This window comes from Plodia interpunctella, chromosome 21, assembly GCF_027563975.2.
Source record: "Plodia interpunctella isolate USDA-ARS_2022_Savannah chromosome 21, ilPloInte3.2, whole genome shotgun sequence".
NCBI classification, from domain to species: domain Eukaryota; kingdom Metazoa; phylum Arthropoda; class Insecta; order Lepidoptera; family Pyralidae; genus Plodia; species Plodia interpunctella.
In genome coordinates this window covers 1,377,876-1,396,896 of record NC_071314.1, presented here as the reverse complement: position 1 = coordinate 1,396,896, position 19,021 = coordinate 1,377,876, and the positions used below count along the sequence as shown (strand labels likewise).

The window sequence follows — 19,021 nt, the reverse complement described above, 5'->3', positions numbered from 1 at the left end:
CCGAATAGGTATTTAATTAACGAAAGGTCAAAAATACGTTTATGTAAAAAATGAAAACGCGAAGTCAACGCTCAATAAAAATATATTGCTAAAATTTAGATCACAATATTGGGTTTTACAAACCAACAAAATAAAACATACTATCACAAAATAAACCCAACTATAGGATTCTAGGAATTCACAAAACAGATACGTCTACTTAATAAGCTAACATAATATAAATGCTTAAGCATAATACCATCACCACTTATACATATAAATAATACAATAAAGTACATTGGATGTGTGTGTTTAGATAGTAGCATTCCGGGAGTCATCTAGAGATAACTATGAATCTGCCCATAATATAAATAAAAAATCCAGTCCAACTGTTAGAAATTCTTACTCCCTAGTAGGGATTTCTAACAGTCTATCTTCTGTAACGTTTAGAAGCACACGTAATGGTGATATTTCTATGTGCCTCTCAATCTATCACAATGAGGACATAATCCGCATTTATGAGTAGGTAATTAATATAAGAGCACCACCATTGCTTGCGCCTTTCTATATGGGTTTTAACCGGTTCCGGTGATATGGTTGGTTATTATAACAGCGGAAACTGCACTTGAAATAATTTATTACATTAAAGACAACAATTATTATTTAATCGACAACAAAATAGCGTGGGACGCACAAAACTAAATCAATAGAATGAACGTCAGAATTAATTATGATTATTTAGCTTTTCCCAGAAGGTTATTTATTAATTTCCGTCTAAAAGAAGATTACTGAGAGTAACACTGCCATCAATTGTTTTTTTTTTGTTTTTACTATAGAAAGTAATAACATAACACTATTTTTATAATTGTACCTACATCAGTAACCGGAATGGACCCTTTAAAATGACAGCAAACAGATCAATTAATATCCTCTAGATCCGACAACTACCTAAACAAAATACTGAATAATAGAGAAAAGAACACTTGTACTTATTTCCCAAAATACTTTCTTATACTAATAATATTATATGTTCAAACTAATATGCATCCGTCACTTTAACATCACAATACGTTTCTACAGCTCAACGGAGCTATCAGGTACCTAGAGACAGTAAGTACATATTGGGTGGAATCATTACGAAGTATTAACTTATTTATAATCGAATACTAAATACATATTGTGTTTATTTAATAATAGCATATTTTCAAAATAAAAAATAAATCTAATAAACTAATATAATTGTAACGTGATATTGTACTAATGTCCGCAAATATTATACAATTGTCAGAATAAAGATTATTTATGTCACATATTTTATATATATCTTTTCTCAGATATCTATTATCTATTTGTGGAACACTAGTATTTTATAACGCCAAAAAATAGAATCTTCTAAATCTTTGCAGATAGGTGTACTGCCTACTAGGAAGTTATCTTTTAAACATAATATTAATTCCTCAAATAGAACAATATGTTACATATTTACCGCAGTAAGGGACATATCGCACAGTCAACAGCAATTCGAATTACCCTGCATGAAACTCTATGGCGCAATAATAGCGGCGAGTTTGCAATGAATTTGGGTAGGTTGATGTTCTGTTAACTGTACTGAGCGTGATTAGCTAAATTTTTATTTTGTCATGGTACGGTTGCCTTCGTTAAAATTTATTTATTGAAATACATTGAGATATATTTAAGCAAATTTGCATTCTTACATAATTTTATTTTGCTGACATTTACAAATAACCTAATTTTTTTACAAATTAAGGGAACATAAGTTTATTTTTACACGAAACTAATAAACAATGCTGACTTTAGAGTCAGCATTAATTTACGAATAAATGGATTAGTCCATAAACCAAAAAATATAAAGAATATCACTGAGACGTAAAATTATTTTATATATGTAAATGATAATTATTGTTTATATATGTAAATGATAATTTTCATAAAAAAAAATGAATAGAGTGCAAGCTTTGCATTATGCATTTTGGCGAAGTAAATACCATTTTCTGATCAGCCTTTCAATATGAATATGCAATTTAATATTAAATTTCAGTAGATGCAGTATGCCTTAAAATATTATGGTTTAATATCTATTCAATGGTATTTAAGTACCTATGACAAACGTAATTTTATAATCCTAAAGACAAGCCAGTCTTCATTATGTACGAATTATAAGATAAAATTGACATTATCCGCTATCTATAGCCAAATATATATATTTTTTTAATCCTGATAAATATATGACGATATTTTTTTCATATGAATAACACTCGAAACATAGCGTTTTTTGCTAAACATTGAACTGTATATATAATTGAAGTTTAAAGTACACGAGTAATATATTTTTTTAAAATGATAGCTGTTTTACTTGCGATTCAATTAGGTACGTCTGTCGGCTAGTAATATTTTTTTTACGCAAAAGGTTAGCTACGCAACCTATCATGCTAACAAAACATAATCCAATGGATATGCAATAATACTAAGTTACAGATAATATATTGCAATAGTATTGGCAACATTGCATATTTCATTCAAAAATGGATCAGAGCCAATTAAACTTATGTATGCATTTTAAGGTGACATATTAACTAATCAAAATAATAGAAATGACAATCACTTAAAAGAATATTTTCCATAAGATTCATGTTATCTTTGTATAACATCGTTATTATTTAGTTCACAATTGCACAACATTGGTTTGGATATTAATGTGACATTGAAAATCAGCTACATACCTTATTAAAGCTCAATCTTCTAATATTAATCTATATCTAAATTCTTAAAAGCCTTCTCCATTTTGTCCCTCTTTTTGTCCGGTAATGCGGCGATCCTCTGGGCTTCTTCAGCCTGGAAGTATGGGACCATAGAGTGCAAAGTTTGCATGCATTTTGCGTGCAATGTCTGTGTGTCTGGAAGACTGCCGCCGTAATCTGGGGGGAGGGTCGACCTGGGTATTACTGTCTCGTAGAATTTCTCCAGGTCTTCTTCTTTCGCGTGGAATTTTATCTGAAAATTAAAATTAAATATTTTTTTGTGTAGGTTTTTGTAATTGATAATGTATAATCATTATTCATTCGTAACATGAAATTAAAAAAATATCTTTTTAACATAAGTAACATCTTCAAATAAAAGTTTTATTTTTGTACTAACTGTGTGGTATACTCTTAGTATTTTCCCCGTTTTCCCCCAAAAAGTTGTGCGGATTCCCAAATAGTAGATTTGTGCCGGACTGTTTTGGAAGAAACTAGAAATAAACCCATCTCTGTATTTGAAATTTTAATTTTTCAATCTGGCAACCCTGGATTTTAAGCAACTATTGAAAAGTTCAACAATTATTTCACGTGTATCGAAAATTTCCTTAATTAAATATAATTTCAGATTTATTTCATTCCAACCGCTAATCATCTTTGAAACGAGAATGAGATTTAAAAAAAATTCGTGATATCAAAATGATAATGACGTGCAATAAGACACGTGCACTTGTCTACATTTCATTTAGTAGATAAGGTAAAATGTATTTTTTAAGTTAAACTTTAGAAAAAAACAACAATTACTATGAAATTAATTATTTTTTTAATTACATAAGATAACATGTCTCACCATGTCAAACAGTTTCTTCTCCATGAAAGGTCGCATGACCATCATGATCTTGTCCACGATGGGCTCCGTGTTCATAACGTGTATAGCCCTCATTTTCAGGGGCAGCGCCTCTTGGAGATATTGGAAGAACTTGCGCAGGGACCTGTGAAACAAATATTTTATTTACGAATAATTCTCAGTAAAATATATAAGCTGTGTGACGCAAAAATCTTTAGAGCATTTCGAAGCAGCAGTCGGAAACCTTTTTCAAGGGCCCGACCTGGTAAAATAAAATAAAGCCACATTTGCCTAGAGATCCATTTTTATATGTGTACAATTGGTCATGTCCTATGAAATCCATAATTCCATATCCATTTACTCGAGTCTTTAAAAAGAACTTTGTTTTTAAAGAGAACTTGAGTCGCACTATTTTAAAACTTAAAGTTTTATTCGCTTACCATACTAACATGAGGCTTTACAAACAATTCACTTTGACGAAACAAGTTCTCAGGCCGCAAGTTAGACAACCAAGGACCACGTTTTGCCGACAGCTGGTTTCAAGTATAGAATACAGACATGAACTAATGTGAAGTCAGGACGGGCTTCCGATCGTTTGATCGGAACAAATAATAATATTAAAACATTTTATTTTGCAAATGTATATGTTTATATACATTTGCAAAATAAAATGTTTTAATACAGCAAAGAACTTTTGGAAAAAATCAATGATCTGAATCAAGTTATTCGAAACATATTGATGAATATTTTTTTGTATAGTTGCTCCGAAGTTTGTCTTTGTAAAGAATTAGATTTATTTCGCCAATTTGTTCTGTAAAATAAACAATGTATACAAAGTGCTTTTTAACATAAAAACCGGCTCATTCATTGAGCCATGTCGTGACTGTATAGCGACAAGGGCATGCAGCTCAAATGGTCAGATGACCTGTTCAAAACCGTAATAGAAACCAGTTTTGCACATTATTTACAAATACGCCTTGCATCTCTCAATACTTCAAATACCATAAAGTTATTGAGAAATCAACATATATAAACTGATATTCTGGATTCGATGTAAAACCCAACTAAACCAAAACATTTCTAATACGTATAACAGCAGTACAAAATCAGACAACAATAATGTGTAGTACTAAGGTATAAAAACATATAACTTGTATTTTACCTTTGCTTTTCCTTTTGAAAGCTATAAACATAAACATTTACGATATATATTGACATACAAAGAAACACAAACATACAAAATGAATACAACATGTAAAAGAATGCCTTTTGAATATATACAAATAAGTAGGTTTTCCAAAAATACATACATAAAGGTATATACCTTTTGAGGTGAAATGTGAAAAAGAGTTTTTAACAGTGAGAGAACTAGGATAAAATATTTTTATTTAGTGTTGGACTTAGGCAAACTTTGGAGCTACCATATTAGGTCTTGAAATATGTACTCAAGACTCATGTTGTTACGTTGTTTATTACTAAAAAATATTTTATTGTAGTGTAGCGAGTGATATTACAACTATAATGGATTATAAAAAGTTATGAAAGTCAAACTAGTAGTTATATGCTATACCTACATTACCTACACGATAATTTATATATTATGTAAACTACTGGCTTGTAGGAACTTTCGACTCTTGATTGTAACATCCATATTTGCATACTAATCCTAGTAATATTATAAATGCGAAAGTTTGTGAGGATGTAATGTACATGTGTAGGTTTCTTACTCTTTCCCGCAAAATCCAGTCTAGTAGGGATGGATTGTTATGAAATTTGGTACACGGGTTAAATATAACCTGGAATAACACATAGGGTACTTTTTATCTCGAAATTCCCACTGGCACGAAGCCCCGGGGCGCAGCTAGTATTATATATATGCGAAAGTTTGTCTATCGCACTTTTATGATTTTGATGAATATTCGAAATATATAAAGTTCAGTAGTAAACACAAGTTCAAATATAAATTTTATTTCAAGCTTCTGCCTCCAACTAGGAAAGGATTATCTGACAATATAACACAATACATATTATAATGAGATTTTATATTATTTACATTACTCAAATAAAATATGTGATAACAATGAAAGACCAAAAAATAAATACAAAAAAATAATCCTATTCTCTAAGTTCTGCCATATCGTAAATTAATAGTACAAGTAACAAAAAATATCTACAAAAACATGACAAACACCAACTCAATGACCGATTGACCTTTTCTGCTGCTTGCAATATGATGAAATGAAACTTTTTTCTACATCCATTTGTAAAGGTTTCGGCAAATAAAGCCACGCGGCTAAAGTATTCCTTTTTTAATGTTCATTTTCAGCTTATATCAATATAAACGTTGAAAATAAATTTATTGATCAAACTAGCGGTCCCGTTCCTACTTCTCTCGGGTAAATCCATAATACATTATACACCTTCCTTAGTAATCACTTTATCTATTTTAAATAATCCGCATCAAAATACGTTGCATAGTTTTAAAGATCTAGGTATACATAGGGACAGACAGCAGGAAGCGACTACTATATAGTAATGGCAACATTTAACTATGAGCCTGTTAAGTATATGTGTAAAAAATAATATTTGTAAATATTTTAAAATTAGGTAGGTGAACACAGTATGCGTGAGTCGACTAATCAGAGTGAATTTAATTATTGTAATGAAAAAAAAAAATACATACGATAAACCACATCTCGCCAAATGTCCCAGTTTGACGCCTTTCATGTCAAACAAGAATACCACTCCGGGTTGAGGACCACGTTGACTCAAACACGCATCTGGAAAGAGAAAAGGATAGTGTCATTATTATTGGTAGGTACCTATGTACTATTTTTTTGATTGTGTAACTTTATTGGTAACTAAGTACTAGATTCTTATTTTTCTCTTACAAGACAACACGACTAGAAATAAAAAATCTACTAAGAATAGTAGTTTCCATTTATGATGGCAACATTTATTGTACCTATGACGTTTTCGGGGATAGAGTAGGGAGTCATCTGTGGCGTGTGGTTCCGGCCTAAAATAGGACCACTCTATGTCCTTCCGTGGATGTCGCACGAGGCGACAAGACACATAGACTAGGCAACAATAGCATTAACAAGGAGGGTCGACGTAAGCCAAGCAACCAGTTGCAAAAAGAGTCTAATCTTCAAAATTTGGTGGTTATTTTTTACGCTGAACGCAGCTCCACTGCACCGAAAGATAAATATACTTAAGTTTAAATCTAATGATTAGAACGATTTTAACCTAATTCTAATATTTTTTCTTAGCCCACGAGTTTCTTTTTAGTTTTTAATTGAAACAAAAAACACCGTTGCAGGATGCCAGTGTCGAAGGTTTTGTATGGAATTATTTGTTCCCCGTGTCGTCACCTTTAATACCTTTAACCTAGACAATCGATAAACCGGTTACTATAACTACCGAGTAACTGCAGAATCACCTACTGTCCACTTGTTATGTAATGGGGGGAGGGGGAGAGGGGAGAGGCTTCAGATTATATCACAGTTACGATTTCAACTTAAGTCTATATATAATTTCGAAGGCTCTAAACTACATCGTTAATAATTTGTTACATAAACTGACCTGTTGACGCACATTATCTAAAAATAGCCTAAAAACAGGCTTATTTATTAACTAGCGAGTGCCAGCGGCTTCGTCCGCGTGAATTTCACACAGAAACAGTACTTTTATTCGGGATTGGAACGTATCCATCACCGTACTATATGACTATATGATTTGGAAAATTATAGAAAACTAGTATATAATTTTTGCCGTTATATAACTTTTTGAGTTAACTTTTCAAATAAACAAACTTTAGCTTTATCAATTTAGTTTATGGAACGTATTTCTGCCATAGTTCTGTCAGTTCTCTTGTTTAGATTTTATTTAAAACTCACTTATAATATAACCACGATTCTGTGTTATTTCTATAATTTGCTATTGTAATTTTTTTGTATTTGTAAGAGCTTTTGAGCATATTGGATAAGCATGCAATGCATTCACGTTTCTGGTTAGCGATCTAGATTAATACCTATACATTATATAAAAATTGTTACAAAACTGCATGTGATTGTTAACTGTTGTGTTTGCTTAATAGATAAATAAATATTATACTGTTTTGTCACAAATAATATCTAATTGATACCTCCTAAGGTACGATATTGTAAGTGTCAAAAAACACTAATTGAGATTTTTAGAATATAGGTGTTTTTCGCGAAATTCGATTAGAAAACGATTATACGTAGGATTATACGTTAACGCCTTGAATATGTGTGTATTGCCATACACACACATGCACGCGAAGAAGATCGCCTGCTACGGACATCGCGCCGCCCGCGCCGCCCCGCTCCCCACTCTCTTAACGGCCTCATAACGAAGTATACGCGTAACACATTCATTTTTGTAACTGTCTAAATTATAGATTATAAGTTTAAATTATCAATATCAAGTTTTATTGAAGAATCCACAAAGAAGTCGCTCCCAGTTTGTCCAGTTATCGACATATGAAATAGATTAACCCAATATATGTATTTCTCAATTTGTGCAACAATAGAATTAATAAATTTATTTATTGGAAGAACCTACTTCATACGAGTATATAAATACTTAAATCATTTTCCCTCATCCTTGCGTGTACATTTGCGTCCTTGTGTTAGGTGATATTCAAGAATGTGAGGACCCGAAACACTGAGCGTAAAAAAAATACGGCTACTTCCTAATCATGCTCTATGAGCTGCATCTGGCATTTCTATGCAGTAGTCGTTCCGAAATGCCAAAAACATTTTTTTTTTTTGATAGATACTACTTTTATATAAAATTTTACGCGAAAAAGTTCCTATGAAGGTCTTTAATGTTTGTTGAATAAATTATTTCAATTTTAGCTGCTTTCTCTCGACTCTCTCTTTCAACTGAGCGTTTTCCCGGTTTCTTCCCAGCCGTTGAGCGTCGGAGCCCAAGGTCCGCTTTCCTACTTTTCCGCCTCCACTACTCACGGTCGTCGGCATCCCTAGTATTCAGACCATTAGCCCTGAGCTGTCAAGATAATGTTTAATTTATAAAATAAATTAAATTAATTTAGTATAATTTTAATTTTTAATTTTAACTTATAGTAATTACGTTTTAATACTTTTATTAATTTAGTATAATAGTCGTGCAGTGTAATAAATTAATTTTTACTGTTTGTAGACGAATAATTAAATATTTAGTAAAAAAAATATATAAACCATAAAATAAAATGTATAAATGCATTCACATAATTAAACACTATAATCGAATGACACTTTAATTGATCAATTTGATTAATAGTAACCTGTACTTAGTATTTTTTTGTTCTCATTGAAGTATAATTAAAACGCTTTTTGTCTCTTCTCACTTGACGTCACTTCGTCATACAAGCCCCGTATTTTTTTTTACACATGGAAAATAGTTTCTTGTTTGACCATACGGCCCGTGCTATTTCATATAATAACGTACACTGCATAATGTATTTAAGTAAATTTTACATCGAAATGCATATTTATTCATTGCAGCATTCGATTGGTTTACTGTACCTAATCGAAGAAGTTACCGAAGGGAAAATAATTGATACTATCTTCCAAAAATATAAATTAATTTATTCGTAAATGAAGTCAAATCAGATACTTTGTTCTAATGTCAAAAACAAAATGTTATATGGAGCTTGTATGACAGTAATGTACTGTGACGTCACAGATATCCAAATTTAGTAATTAATAAAACTGATCAATTAAAGTGACATTTGATTATCGTGTTTGATTATTTAAATACCAACGTATATTTAATTTTTTACCAAGTTGAATAGGCAATTAATACAAACATAACATGCTGACATAGGTTATGTACCTATGTCAGTACCTAGGTACGTCATGTCTTTTTTTGTCATAATACAATAATTACTTTGACCGTGGTTCGTATAAGCTAAAAACCCAGGTTCGCATATTAGGATTTGCAATTTCAATTAACATATTTACTTGACATATATACAAGTAAGATCTGTCAGGATCATTGTCGTTCCAAAAAAAGTCTTCCCAAAATAACACAAAGCCAAAAATTCGCTAGCGTTTATTTTGTGCGTCCGCTCATAACTTATACATACGGTTCTAAGCAACGTATCGCGATTAAACTTATACCAGATTTTAAGTTAGACTATCTGCTAACTACTATCTAAACCATTTTAAATTCCAATGAGTAGTTTTATGTTTTGCGCGAACAAACATAGCCCCCTTGCGGGTTTATTATATCTATACTATTATTATAAAGATGTAAGCGTTTGTGAGTTTGTATGTTTGAGGCGGGTAATCTCCGAAACTACCGAACCGATTTCAAAAATTCTTTCACCATTAAAAAGGTACATTGTCCAAGATTGCTATAGGCTATATTTTATCTCAACATTCCCACGGGAGCGAAGCCCCGGGCAACATCTAATGTATGGATAAACTGAGAAAAAAATTGGTATCGTAACCCATCTGATCATATCAAGTGGAACAGATGAGAACAACACTGCAGCTGCATTACTGACGACCTCCGTGGCCTAATGATCATCATGCCGGACCGGACTGCTACACTGGAGTTCCCGGGTTCGAACCCCGGTCAAGTCAACATGGCAAATGATCTTTTTCAGATAGGTCTGGGTCTTGGACGTTAATAATTCATATGTTATAGTATGGTTGAGTTAGTATCCCATAAATTCAGTGTTCGACCTTACTTTGGGGCTAACTCAATCTGCGTGATTTGTCCGTATATATTTTTTATTACTTATTACTAGGTTAAGTCTGTAATAACACGCTGCAACAGATTTTTTTTAAATCATGTATTTATTATATTTGTCTATGTAATTTAATGAGGCATTCATTTCCCTGACTGGCTAGGTCAACACAATTATTATTATTACCATATATCAATACAAATATATGTACATAAATAGGCATTTGTAGTAATTTTCCGCGTTGGTAAACCAGTTAACCACGTCATCATATCAGATGATCAGATATTAATGGCAAAAAAACAACAAATATTATGTACCTACACATATATACGAATTCTGCGCGTGACCTAATGTCGATATTTTAAATGATAGTGCAGATTGCGGCCTGTGGTCCTGCCCTATCCTCATATCCTAACTTCGTGTCCTCCCATGACCTCAGCTGAGTAACAATAGCATTCCCAAGAAGGGTTTAGACAATTCTCACGAGCCTGTGCCTCAGCAGTGGGAGACATTTAAATGGCTGATGCCTGATGACTGCATGAATAATTGTAAATTGAGTTTGAAAGAAAGTCGATCCAATGCAATATAATATTGCAAAAAAAAATCAAAAGATATGTTAAAGGGTATGATTATTTATACCCTTCGAGCTTCGATGATGATGACCAATTAAAAAGAAAACTATATCATATTGCAATAAAATCTTAGGATTTTCCAAAGATAATATGGCTTTTTCTAAAGTATTTCCAATTTCTCATTTGGTAACCCTCGGATGGCTATCACTTAAAAACTTGTGTCAAAAATTACATTTTTGAATAAAGTTTTTTTCTAATGATTAACGTGAAGTAGAATCTTCGAAATTACCACATGAACGACACAGTAGCATTTTACATAGAACAATCTAAATTGTAACTGATTCAAGTTATGTTTCATAGATTGATTAATTACACCTAGATTGATTACACACGAACGAATGCATAAGAGAGGTTATTTATTCAAGTCTACGATCCACTGAATATATTTTTGTAAAATACAGAAAAGACGTCATTTCTATCAGAACTTAAGACTTTTAGGTTAAAGAAAAGTATATACCCCATGTGGTAAAAATGTTTAATAATTCTCATGTCATAGGAAAACAATGGATAAACGAGCAATGGCAGAGTTTTTCATAGACGCTGTCGTCGTAAAGCTGTCGAGGTTTGAATCCTAACTAATAGTTTAAAATGTAATGTACGTTCCCGAACGCACTGCGATTATTGCGCACAATAACCCATTTGTTTCATAAATTTTGTCGCGAGGGTCCAGCCACTGGTATATTCAGCAACAGACCAATACCGAAATACAAATCTCTTCCGAAACATTTTTCGGAAGAGATTTGTAAACGAAACGGTAAAACCATGGCGGAACGTACGAGGTTCAATTGCGATCCAGCTGAAGTTATTAGCGCGATTGAGGGACAGATGGGAAGCGTAAATAAAACACAAGCCTATTGAATAACTTGAAATAAAAACCAATGAGATCCTATACTATATTTTCTTGGTAATTGTATTGGTCTATTGCAAAACTGGACTTGTTTGCATGGAATGAAATACCATGAAAATGTACATATTAACGTAATTAATACAATAAACAACAGATCAACTTGTAGTCTCAAATGTCATATTAGTATACAAACTCATGTGGCATAAGTAGGATTCGAACCAGGGACCTTTCGATCACAAGCGACAACGTCGCTAAGTATGACAGACAATGCAACTTTTAAGTGGTGACCTTTTACAATAAGAAGCTGCAATTTGAGTATTTCGACTTGACTTTATATGGGTACAGACAACAGCACATGAAGCGACATCAAATTCATTGCAAAGTCACCGCTATCACCGCAGCGATGGATAGTAATCCATCCAGGCTACTTGACATGCAGTCGACTGTACAATGCGGAAGGGCCTTGATGTCTGTAGGATTTTAAATTTTAATGTGAATGCATTGTTAATGTCATTATTCCGGGAGAAAGGGCCTCAAGTTCATCTTATTTGTAGAGTTCAGTACCACAAAAGTTACGCGACCATTATGGGATAATTCTTTGTACGTCTGTCTATCAAGATCAAGTCAAAATTCACAGGAGCGCGTAAAGGTATGACCATGATGAATCTATACGTACAGTCACAGCACATAAGTTACCCAGAATGAACCTTTATTGCGCGTAATAGCGGCGAGTTTGCAATGAATTTGGGTAGGTGGATATAATGTTGACTGTAAGACTGGAGCCAGCATTCAACTTTTTGATCCAAAGTAGGTAGATAGCTAAGTAGGTACCTTAGTTACCGTAGGTCCTTGAGTGCTGGCTGGTTACCCATGAAAAGGATAGCCAATACACATGTATTGCTATCCTTTTCATCGATAGCCCAACACATGTGAGTATACGTTAAACCTATGAATTTTAACTGTCTAATTATCAAGGTTCATGAGATAGCCTGTGACAGTCAGTTATACAGCTGGAGTCTTCGTAATAGGCTCCCGTTTTACCCTTTAGGTACAGAACTCGAAAACATTACGAAAACGAAGTTACCCTGCTTGAATTCCTATAGCGCGTGCGGTAATAGCGGCGGGTTTGCAATGAATCTGGGTAGGTAGATATACTGTTGACTGTACACATACAAATTCGTAACGTAATAAGCGACATTATTGTATTCTTTCAACCATCACTATTGACATAGACGAAATATTCATGTCTACCATTATGACGAAAGACTAATGGTACGAAATAAATGTGTAAACACCTCATTTTTATTTGCGAAATGTTACGTAGCAAGTATGACGTAGGAGGCGATCAAGGGACTCATAGCCTAGGCAACAAATAACGTTCTCAAGGAGAGTTGACGTTAGGTTGTAAATGGCATCAAAATTAAAATTTTACCTTTTACGCCGACCCCGGGCTTCACGGCGTCACGGCCCCGAACGCAACCGGGAACATCGGAGACGAAAGAGAGGGATGATATTTTCTTGAAGTGGCCAATTTATTTAATAGCTACGTCAACAAACAGCTCTATACAATATACAATCGATATGTTTGTTTACAATCGAATTCGTAACTCGGTCACCCATTCATTCAATCAGAAAGGAAACGTGGCAATGGCATTGTTTTGATGTATGAATATATATGTATAGGTATAATGGGAACATAATATATATGTCGAAACAACATTGTAGTTATTGTGAAGTCTTCAAGAGAAATGAATTGCATGGCAGTTTCAATTTTCCATCATGGCAGTTTCAATTTTCCATGTTTTTCCAATGGATTTTAGATTTATATTACATTTGAGTTTAATGATGAATTTTGTTAGGAAAAAAATTCTCACCAGTACTACTATTAAGTCAACCACGGATAGGTTAATTATTATACCTACCTACCTACTAGCTACTAGTTAATTAACTCCACTCGTACGTTTTGTATATTTAGCTTTTTATTTATATATATATATATATATATATATTGTGTGACAATTTTCAATAATTTTATTGGAAATACATATTTTATTTTATTTATTTATTCAAATTTTGACATTTTTAATAATGATGTAAATTCGTCCTCCTAATTTTTAATATATATATATATAAGACCTATATTTGTTAATTGACGTCCTTGGAGAAAAGGCTGCGGTGAAGTTTGTTGCGCCGCTTCTTCTTCACCTGCGCTTTGGAAGCCGGCAGTAGACTTAGTTTAAGTAATTTTTTTGACGTCAATAAGTGATGTATATCATCCTAAATTGTATAAAGAATTTCGAATTTGAATTTGACTCGACACTATCACTAGCCAATCAGTTTCTGGCGAAGTAAAACGTGTTAAAGAAATCACTTGACAAAACCACACTGGTAGACTACTAATATAAGTCTATGTATGCAAGTACTGCCTCTAGACAGTCATAAGTCACGTCAGGCAGGTGCCTTTAGGCGACTTGTATATAATTCGGCGCTAGTTAGCAATAACCATAACACTGTCGATAAAAAACGAACGCTACAGTTTGGATAGGGCGGGATAACTTTTATTTACCATATAGATGAGATCAATATACAATATAGCCGTACAAACAGCGCGAATATATGTCATACATTTTGCGAAAATAACATAATGACTTGTACATATATTTTGCGAAATATAAAAATGACCAAAATTTTCGGGAAAAGACATTTTACGAAACTCGTGCGAAACTGATGTTCTGGGTTATAAAGTTTATTCGTTAGACAAATAAAAAAAAACCCAGACTTTCAATATGCTTTTCGCAACTTTTGAACGGCTTTTCATGAAACATGGCTAAGAACACTCGGGATAAAATTATCTATGATACAAAAAAAAAAAAAACTAAACGAAAATCGGTTCATCCGTTTGGGGGCTACGATGACACAGACAGACACGTTAAACTAATAACACGCCTTCTTTTTCCGTCAGGGTATTGTTATTGTTTGGTACTAAAATACACGAAGACGTTAAATTGTGCTTGTAACTTCTAGCTAACAATAGATCATTTATATAAATGCTTTCCCTTTATTTGGTACAAATCATATAGATCTCACTCCTAAATTAGAACAATGGAGGCTTTTTCTGTGACACGTGTGGTCTGTTGACTTTGACGTCATAGGAAAGCTACCTTCTACAACCTGAGGAATAATGGAATATATAACATGTCTCATATATTGTCTCGTACATACATTTATATTTTTTTATTCAGTAAAACACAACAGATGAAGCGGCAGTGGTGTAATGGTTAAGACGCCCGCCTGTGGATCACAGGTCCCAGGTTCGAATCCTACTCGTGCCACAGGAGTTTGTATACAAATCTGATTCATATTTCAAGTGCTGATATGCACTTGATCACAATCATAATATGTTTCAGTATACCTTTTGACCATGTACTTTATTGTGTACTTACTTTGTTATATTACTGATAAAAAATTATACATAAATTTATATTTAAAATATGGTAAGCCCTTCTGGCATAATAGGGACCAACACTGTTTGATTGAGTTTCTTTCGGCATTTCTTCTCAGCAGTGGTCGTTCCGAAATGCTAGTAGTTTGTAGCTTTGGTAAACATCATTTAATTTAGAATATGACGTGAAAAAGTGCCTGTGAAGGCCTAATTTCTGAATAAATGATTTGATTTTGATTTTGATTTTGAGAGGTCCCGGGTTCGAACCCCGGTCGGGTCATGATGGAAAATGATCTTTTTCTGATTGGCCCGGGTCTTGGATGTTTATCTATATATGTATTTGTTATAAAATATAGTATCGTTGAGTTAGTATCCCATAACACAAGTCTCGAACTTACTTTGGGGCTAGCTCAATCTGTGTGATTTGTCCTAATATATTTATTTATTATTTAAAAAAAATAATTAAATATGACGGCATACGATATTAGGATTCGCGAATGATGAGTTTTAATCACTGTTTCGCCGCTTACTGAAGTATTTGATAGGCTTTAAGTAAAATATAGAAAAGATAGCCTTAAAAATTGTGTTTCATAAGCGTTAGACATTGTTTATGTTGGTGGCCTATAGATGGCAAGCGACGCGCGTAGGGCGTCCGAAGGCAAGATGGGTCGATGACTTGCGAAAGGTCGAGGTCGATAATGGTTTTGAACTGCACGAGAATTACGTGAATGGCATAAATTAAGAGATTATATTATATATATATATTTATTTATATTATAAACCTAGATATGAACTTTATTACCTTAATAAGTACTTACTATATTACCGTATGTATAAGTTACATAGCTTGAACTCTTCATTATTCGAATACAGTATAAGTCACAACATTAAACTTTAACTACACATGTAACTTTTACATGTATCATCTTTGCAACTATGTCATAACTCGTAACACTTCAACAGGCGACAATCTCACTTCTCAGTTATCTTAAAATAATATCATGGTAGGTATGTTGTCACACAATGCTTTTCAACAACTTAAAAATATATATTAAGATAAAATGCATATGTGAGCGTGTGTTCAATTCCCGCTTGATTCTAGAATTTAAATTTTTTCATCTAAATTTTTAAATCTCTTAAGCGCTGGTAGTACCTAGTACAGGGGTGAAGACGATTTTAATAAAATGTTACTTCTAATATTATAATATAGCTAGCACATCAAAAATTGTGTGTATACTTGTCATATTTATTTTATGACGACGATGACGACCTAATTAATGGTGCATCCAGGATCAGTTTCCGACGGGGGAACTCCTCAACGGGTTACTGCACGAACATAATTATTGCCATGCGCTGAATGCAACAAGAAATCCCTAATTACAATAAAATATTATGTGAATCACAATAAATTATCCTCCTTTTTTGAAAGTCTGTAAAAAAAAACTTATTTTTCACAAACCTATATAACAGGGTTCAGAAGACATGGAGAATAGAAGAGAGACATAATTGAAAACACAACACCTCCTTTGTGCAGTCGCGTAAAGAGGTAAAAACATATACGACTTACCGACAGCCATGAAAAGCATGCGGCAGCCGAGCTCGAAGTTGTATTTCGAGGGCTCCGTGGCCCGCAGCCGATGGAAGATGATGTCGTAGCCCTCGCACGACTTGCCGGGCAGCACTGAGAATTCCCTGCAACACATTGTTCATGCTTTTTTCATCATCATATCGAGTGTGTCGCTAACACTGGTGTCAGATTTTATTCAACTCGTCGTAACATTACATTTCATGACTACATACCGCCATCTAGTGGCGGGCAGTTGCATGCACACACAAGGGAACTAAACTGTCAACCGGTGTGCAGGTTTCCTCACGATGTTTTCCTTCACCGGAGCCAAGTCTATGAAATGTCTATGAAAACTAATAGAGTCAGATTGGTGTACAAACTCATATGGCACGAGTAAGATACGAACCCGAGACCTTTCGAACCAAAGACGGCCGTCTTAACCATTACACCACTACCGCTTCAATCGCTTGTTATGTTAATCTGGCCTAGGCTTAATTCGTCAACTATATATATTTTTTAATAGCATAGTGGTGACCCACTGCCGGGCAAAGACAACTTTGTCATCCATCCCTGCCCATTGCGTAACTGCTCCAAAAATATCGTCCAACTATGTCATTATAGGGCTTCTTTGTCGTACTTGCCAGTAGGGATATTCTGTGGGTATTCCTCCTGCATCCTGGAAATATGGCCAGCCTGGTCCCGGAATAACTGTACTTACACAAAATAACTGAATACCCTAATGTCCTTCTCTGCTCACTTGTATACAAACTACATGTATACAAAATTTCAAGAAAATTATTGAGTAGATAGAGTGTGAAAAGGTAAGATACTACACACTTATAATATTATATAAGGATATTAGGTGCCTACCTACTACCAGGATCATAACCCGTCCAAGCTGGATTTGGATGACATTTAGACAAATATATGTTGGACATAAACATTCCTCAATATGTCCATAGTGAAAACCGCCTCAAAATCCACAGATATATTAAGAATAACAGACACAAGGTTTGACATATATGGAACTCGTACATTGTAATGGTGTACCGATGCCAAATTCATTACCTGGCAACTCTACCAATTTTTTTTTAGGCAAAACCCGATATGAACCTTATTATTTACTCAAATACTGGACGCAATAGAAAAATGTAGTTTTATTTTTTATATTATTATGAATACATATTATTAGAAATTGAAATTACCTAAATATATTAATGAACTATTACATTAACAAATTAATTATTAGAGGCCTCTTCAAAAAATTATATAAAAACAAAAAAATCAAGGTGTTGAATTGTAGAAATTTAATTTGTAAGTTTAATTTTATTTAAGTACCTATTAGAGATAGCTTTATTAGAGATGAAATGTAAATTCAAACATTAGTACTATTATTCCTCATCTACTTCATCTTTGATTGATTACATACTATTGATATTTTGAACTCTCTGACATTTTAATTAAAATAGAAGAATATTTAATTTATCCTTTGATCCGGAAAATCTACATTATCCATAACTCAGGGATAACACAATCTGAGGTAATAAATACTTTGGCTTACTTTTGTTTTAGAGATAATATAATATTTTTTTGTTGTGTCACCGCGTCGTGTCGTGTCGCGTCGAGTCGACCATTACAATTTCAACATATCAAAAATTAATTTTAAAAATGTACGTAATGACAATAAAATATAATTTCATTTCATTTTGATTATTTTAAGCAGTGGATTCTAGTCAGGGGAAAATAGTTTAAGGGTTAAACCTTTAGTACTTTTATTATTGTCATGTCAAGAATATAATAAAACTATAGGGAAAAGTCCTCAAGAATACTCACAAGGCTTCCACCATAGGTTTCATTTCATCAGAATATACAGCGCGACTATCGAAAAAATCTGGCGTGTTCTTCCGACAGTAATAGTATTTTTCTATACAAGTCTTGGTTCTCAGCAGATCCCCATCACAGGCATTGTAAAACAGTAACAACTGCTTATCGGTCAAATCCTTAGGGATATATTTAGATTTATCAGTTTTTTGAGTCCATTCCCTTAAACTGTTAAAATCTTCTTGAGTAAAAAAATCCAACGAGGCCACAGCCGCATCATAGTCATATTCCAACTCCACTGACATTTTTTTATTAAACAATAATTATCGCGTTTTCGTGGTAAATACGAAAATATATTTCGTTTAATGAACACACACCCACTCACTATAGAAATAATTTGACAACT

General features: G+C 33.3%; 1 protein-coding gene across 2 annotated transcripts; it reads right to left on the bottom strand.

Annotated features, from left to right (window-relative positions):
• Nucleotides 1-64: 64 nt before the first annotated feature.
• On the bottom strand, nt 65-19,016 carry LOC128679352 (alpha-tocopherol transfer protein-like). 2 transcript variants are annotated; one of them, XM_053761520.2, is made up of 6 exons: nt 18,628-19,015; nt 16,795-16,919; nt 6,266-6,362; nt 4,745-4,765; nt 3,586-3,727; nt 1,902-2,991 (listed from the first exon to the last, which is right to left on the bottom strand). In XM_053761520.2, exons 1-6 carry the CDS (start codon nt 18,918-18,920, stop codon nt 2,746-2,748), a joined length of 924 nt encoding a protein of 307 aa, XP_053617495.1. In that variant the 5' UTR covers nt 18,921-19,015; the 3' UTR covers nt 1,902-2,745. The 2 variants fall into 2 exon arrangements, with proteins under 2 accessions (XP_053617497.1, XP_053617495.1); XM_053761522.1 differs by lacking the exon at nt 4,745-4,765 and having other exon boundaries at nt 65-2,991; nt 18,628-19,016.
• Nucleotides 19,017-19,021: the final 5 nt, after the last annotated feature.

Bases quoted from the DNA above. Each gene is read 5' to 3' on its own strand.
- LOC128679352 (XM_053761520.2), bottom strand. From the start codon at position 18,920: ATGTCAGTGGAGTTGGAATATGACTATGATGCGGCTGTGGCCTCGTTG. The intron at 16,920-18,627 runs GTGAGTATTCTT...AATGTGTTGCAG, and splicing joins AAACCTATGGTGGAAGCCTT to GGAATTCTCAGTGCTGCCCG. The intron at 3,728-4,744 runs GTAAAATACAAG...TTTGTTTCACAG, and splicing joins TTTCAAAAGGAAAAGCAAAG to GTCCCTGCGCAAGTTCTTCC.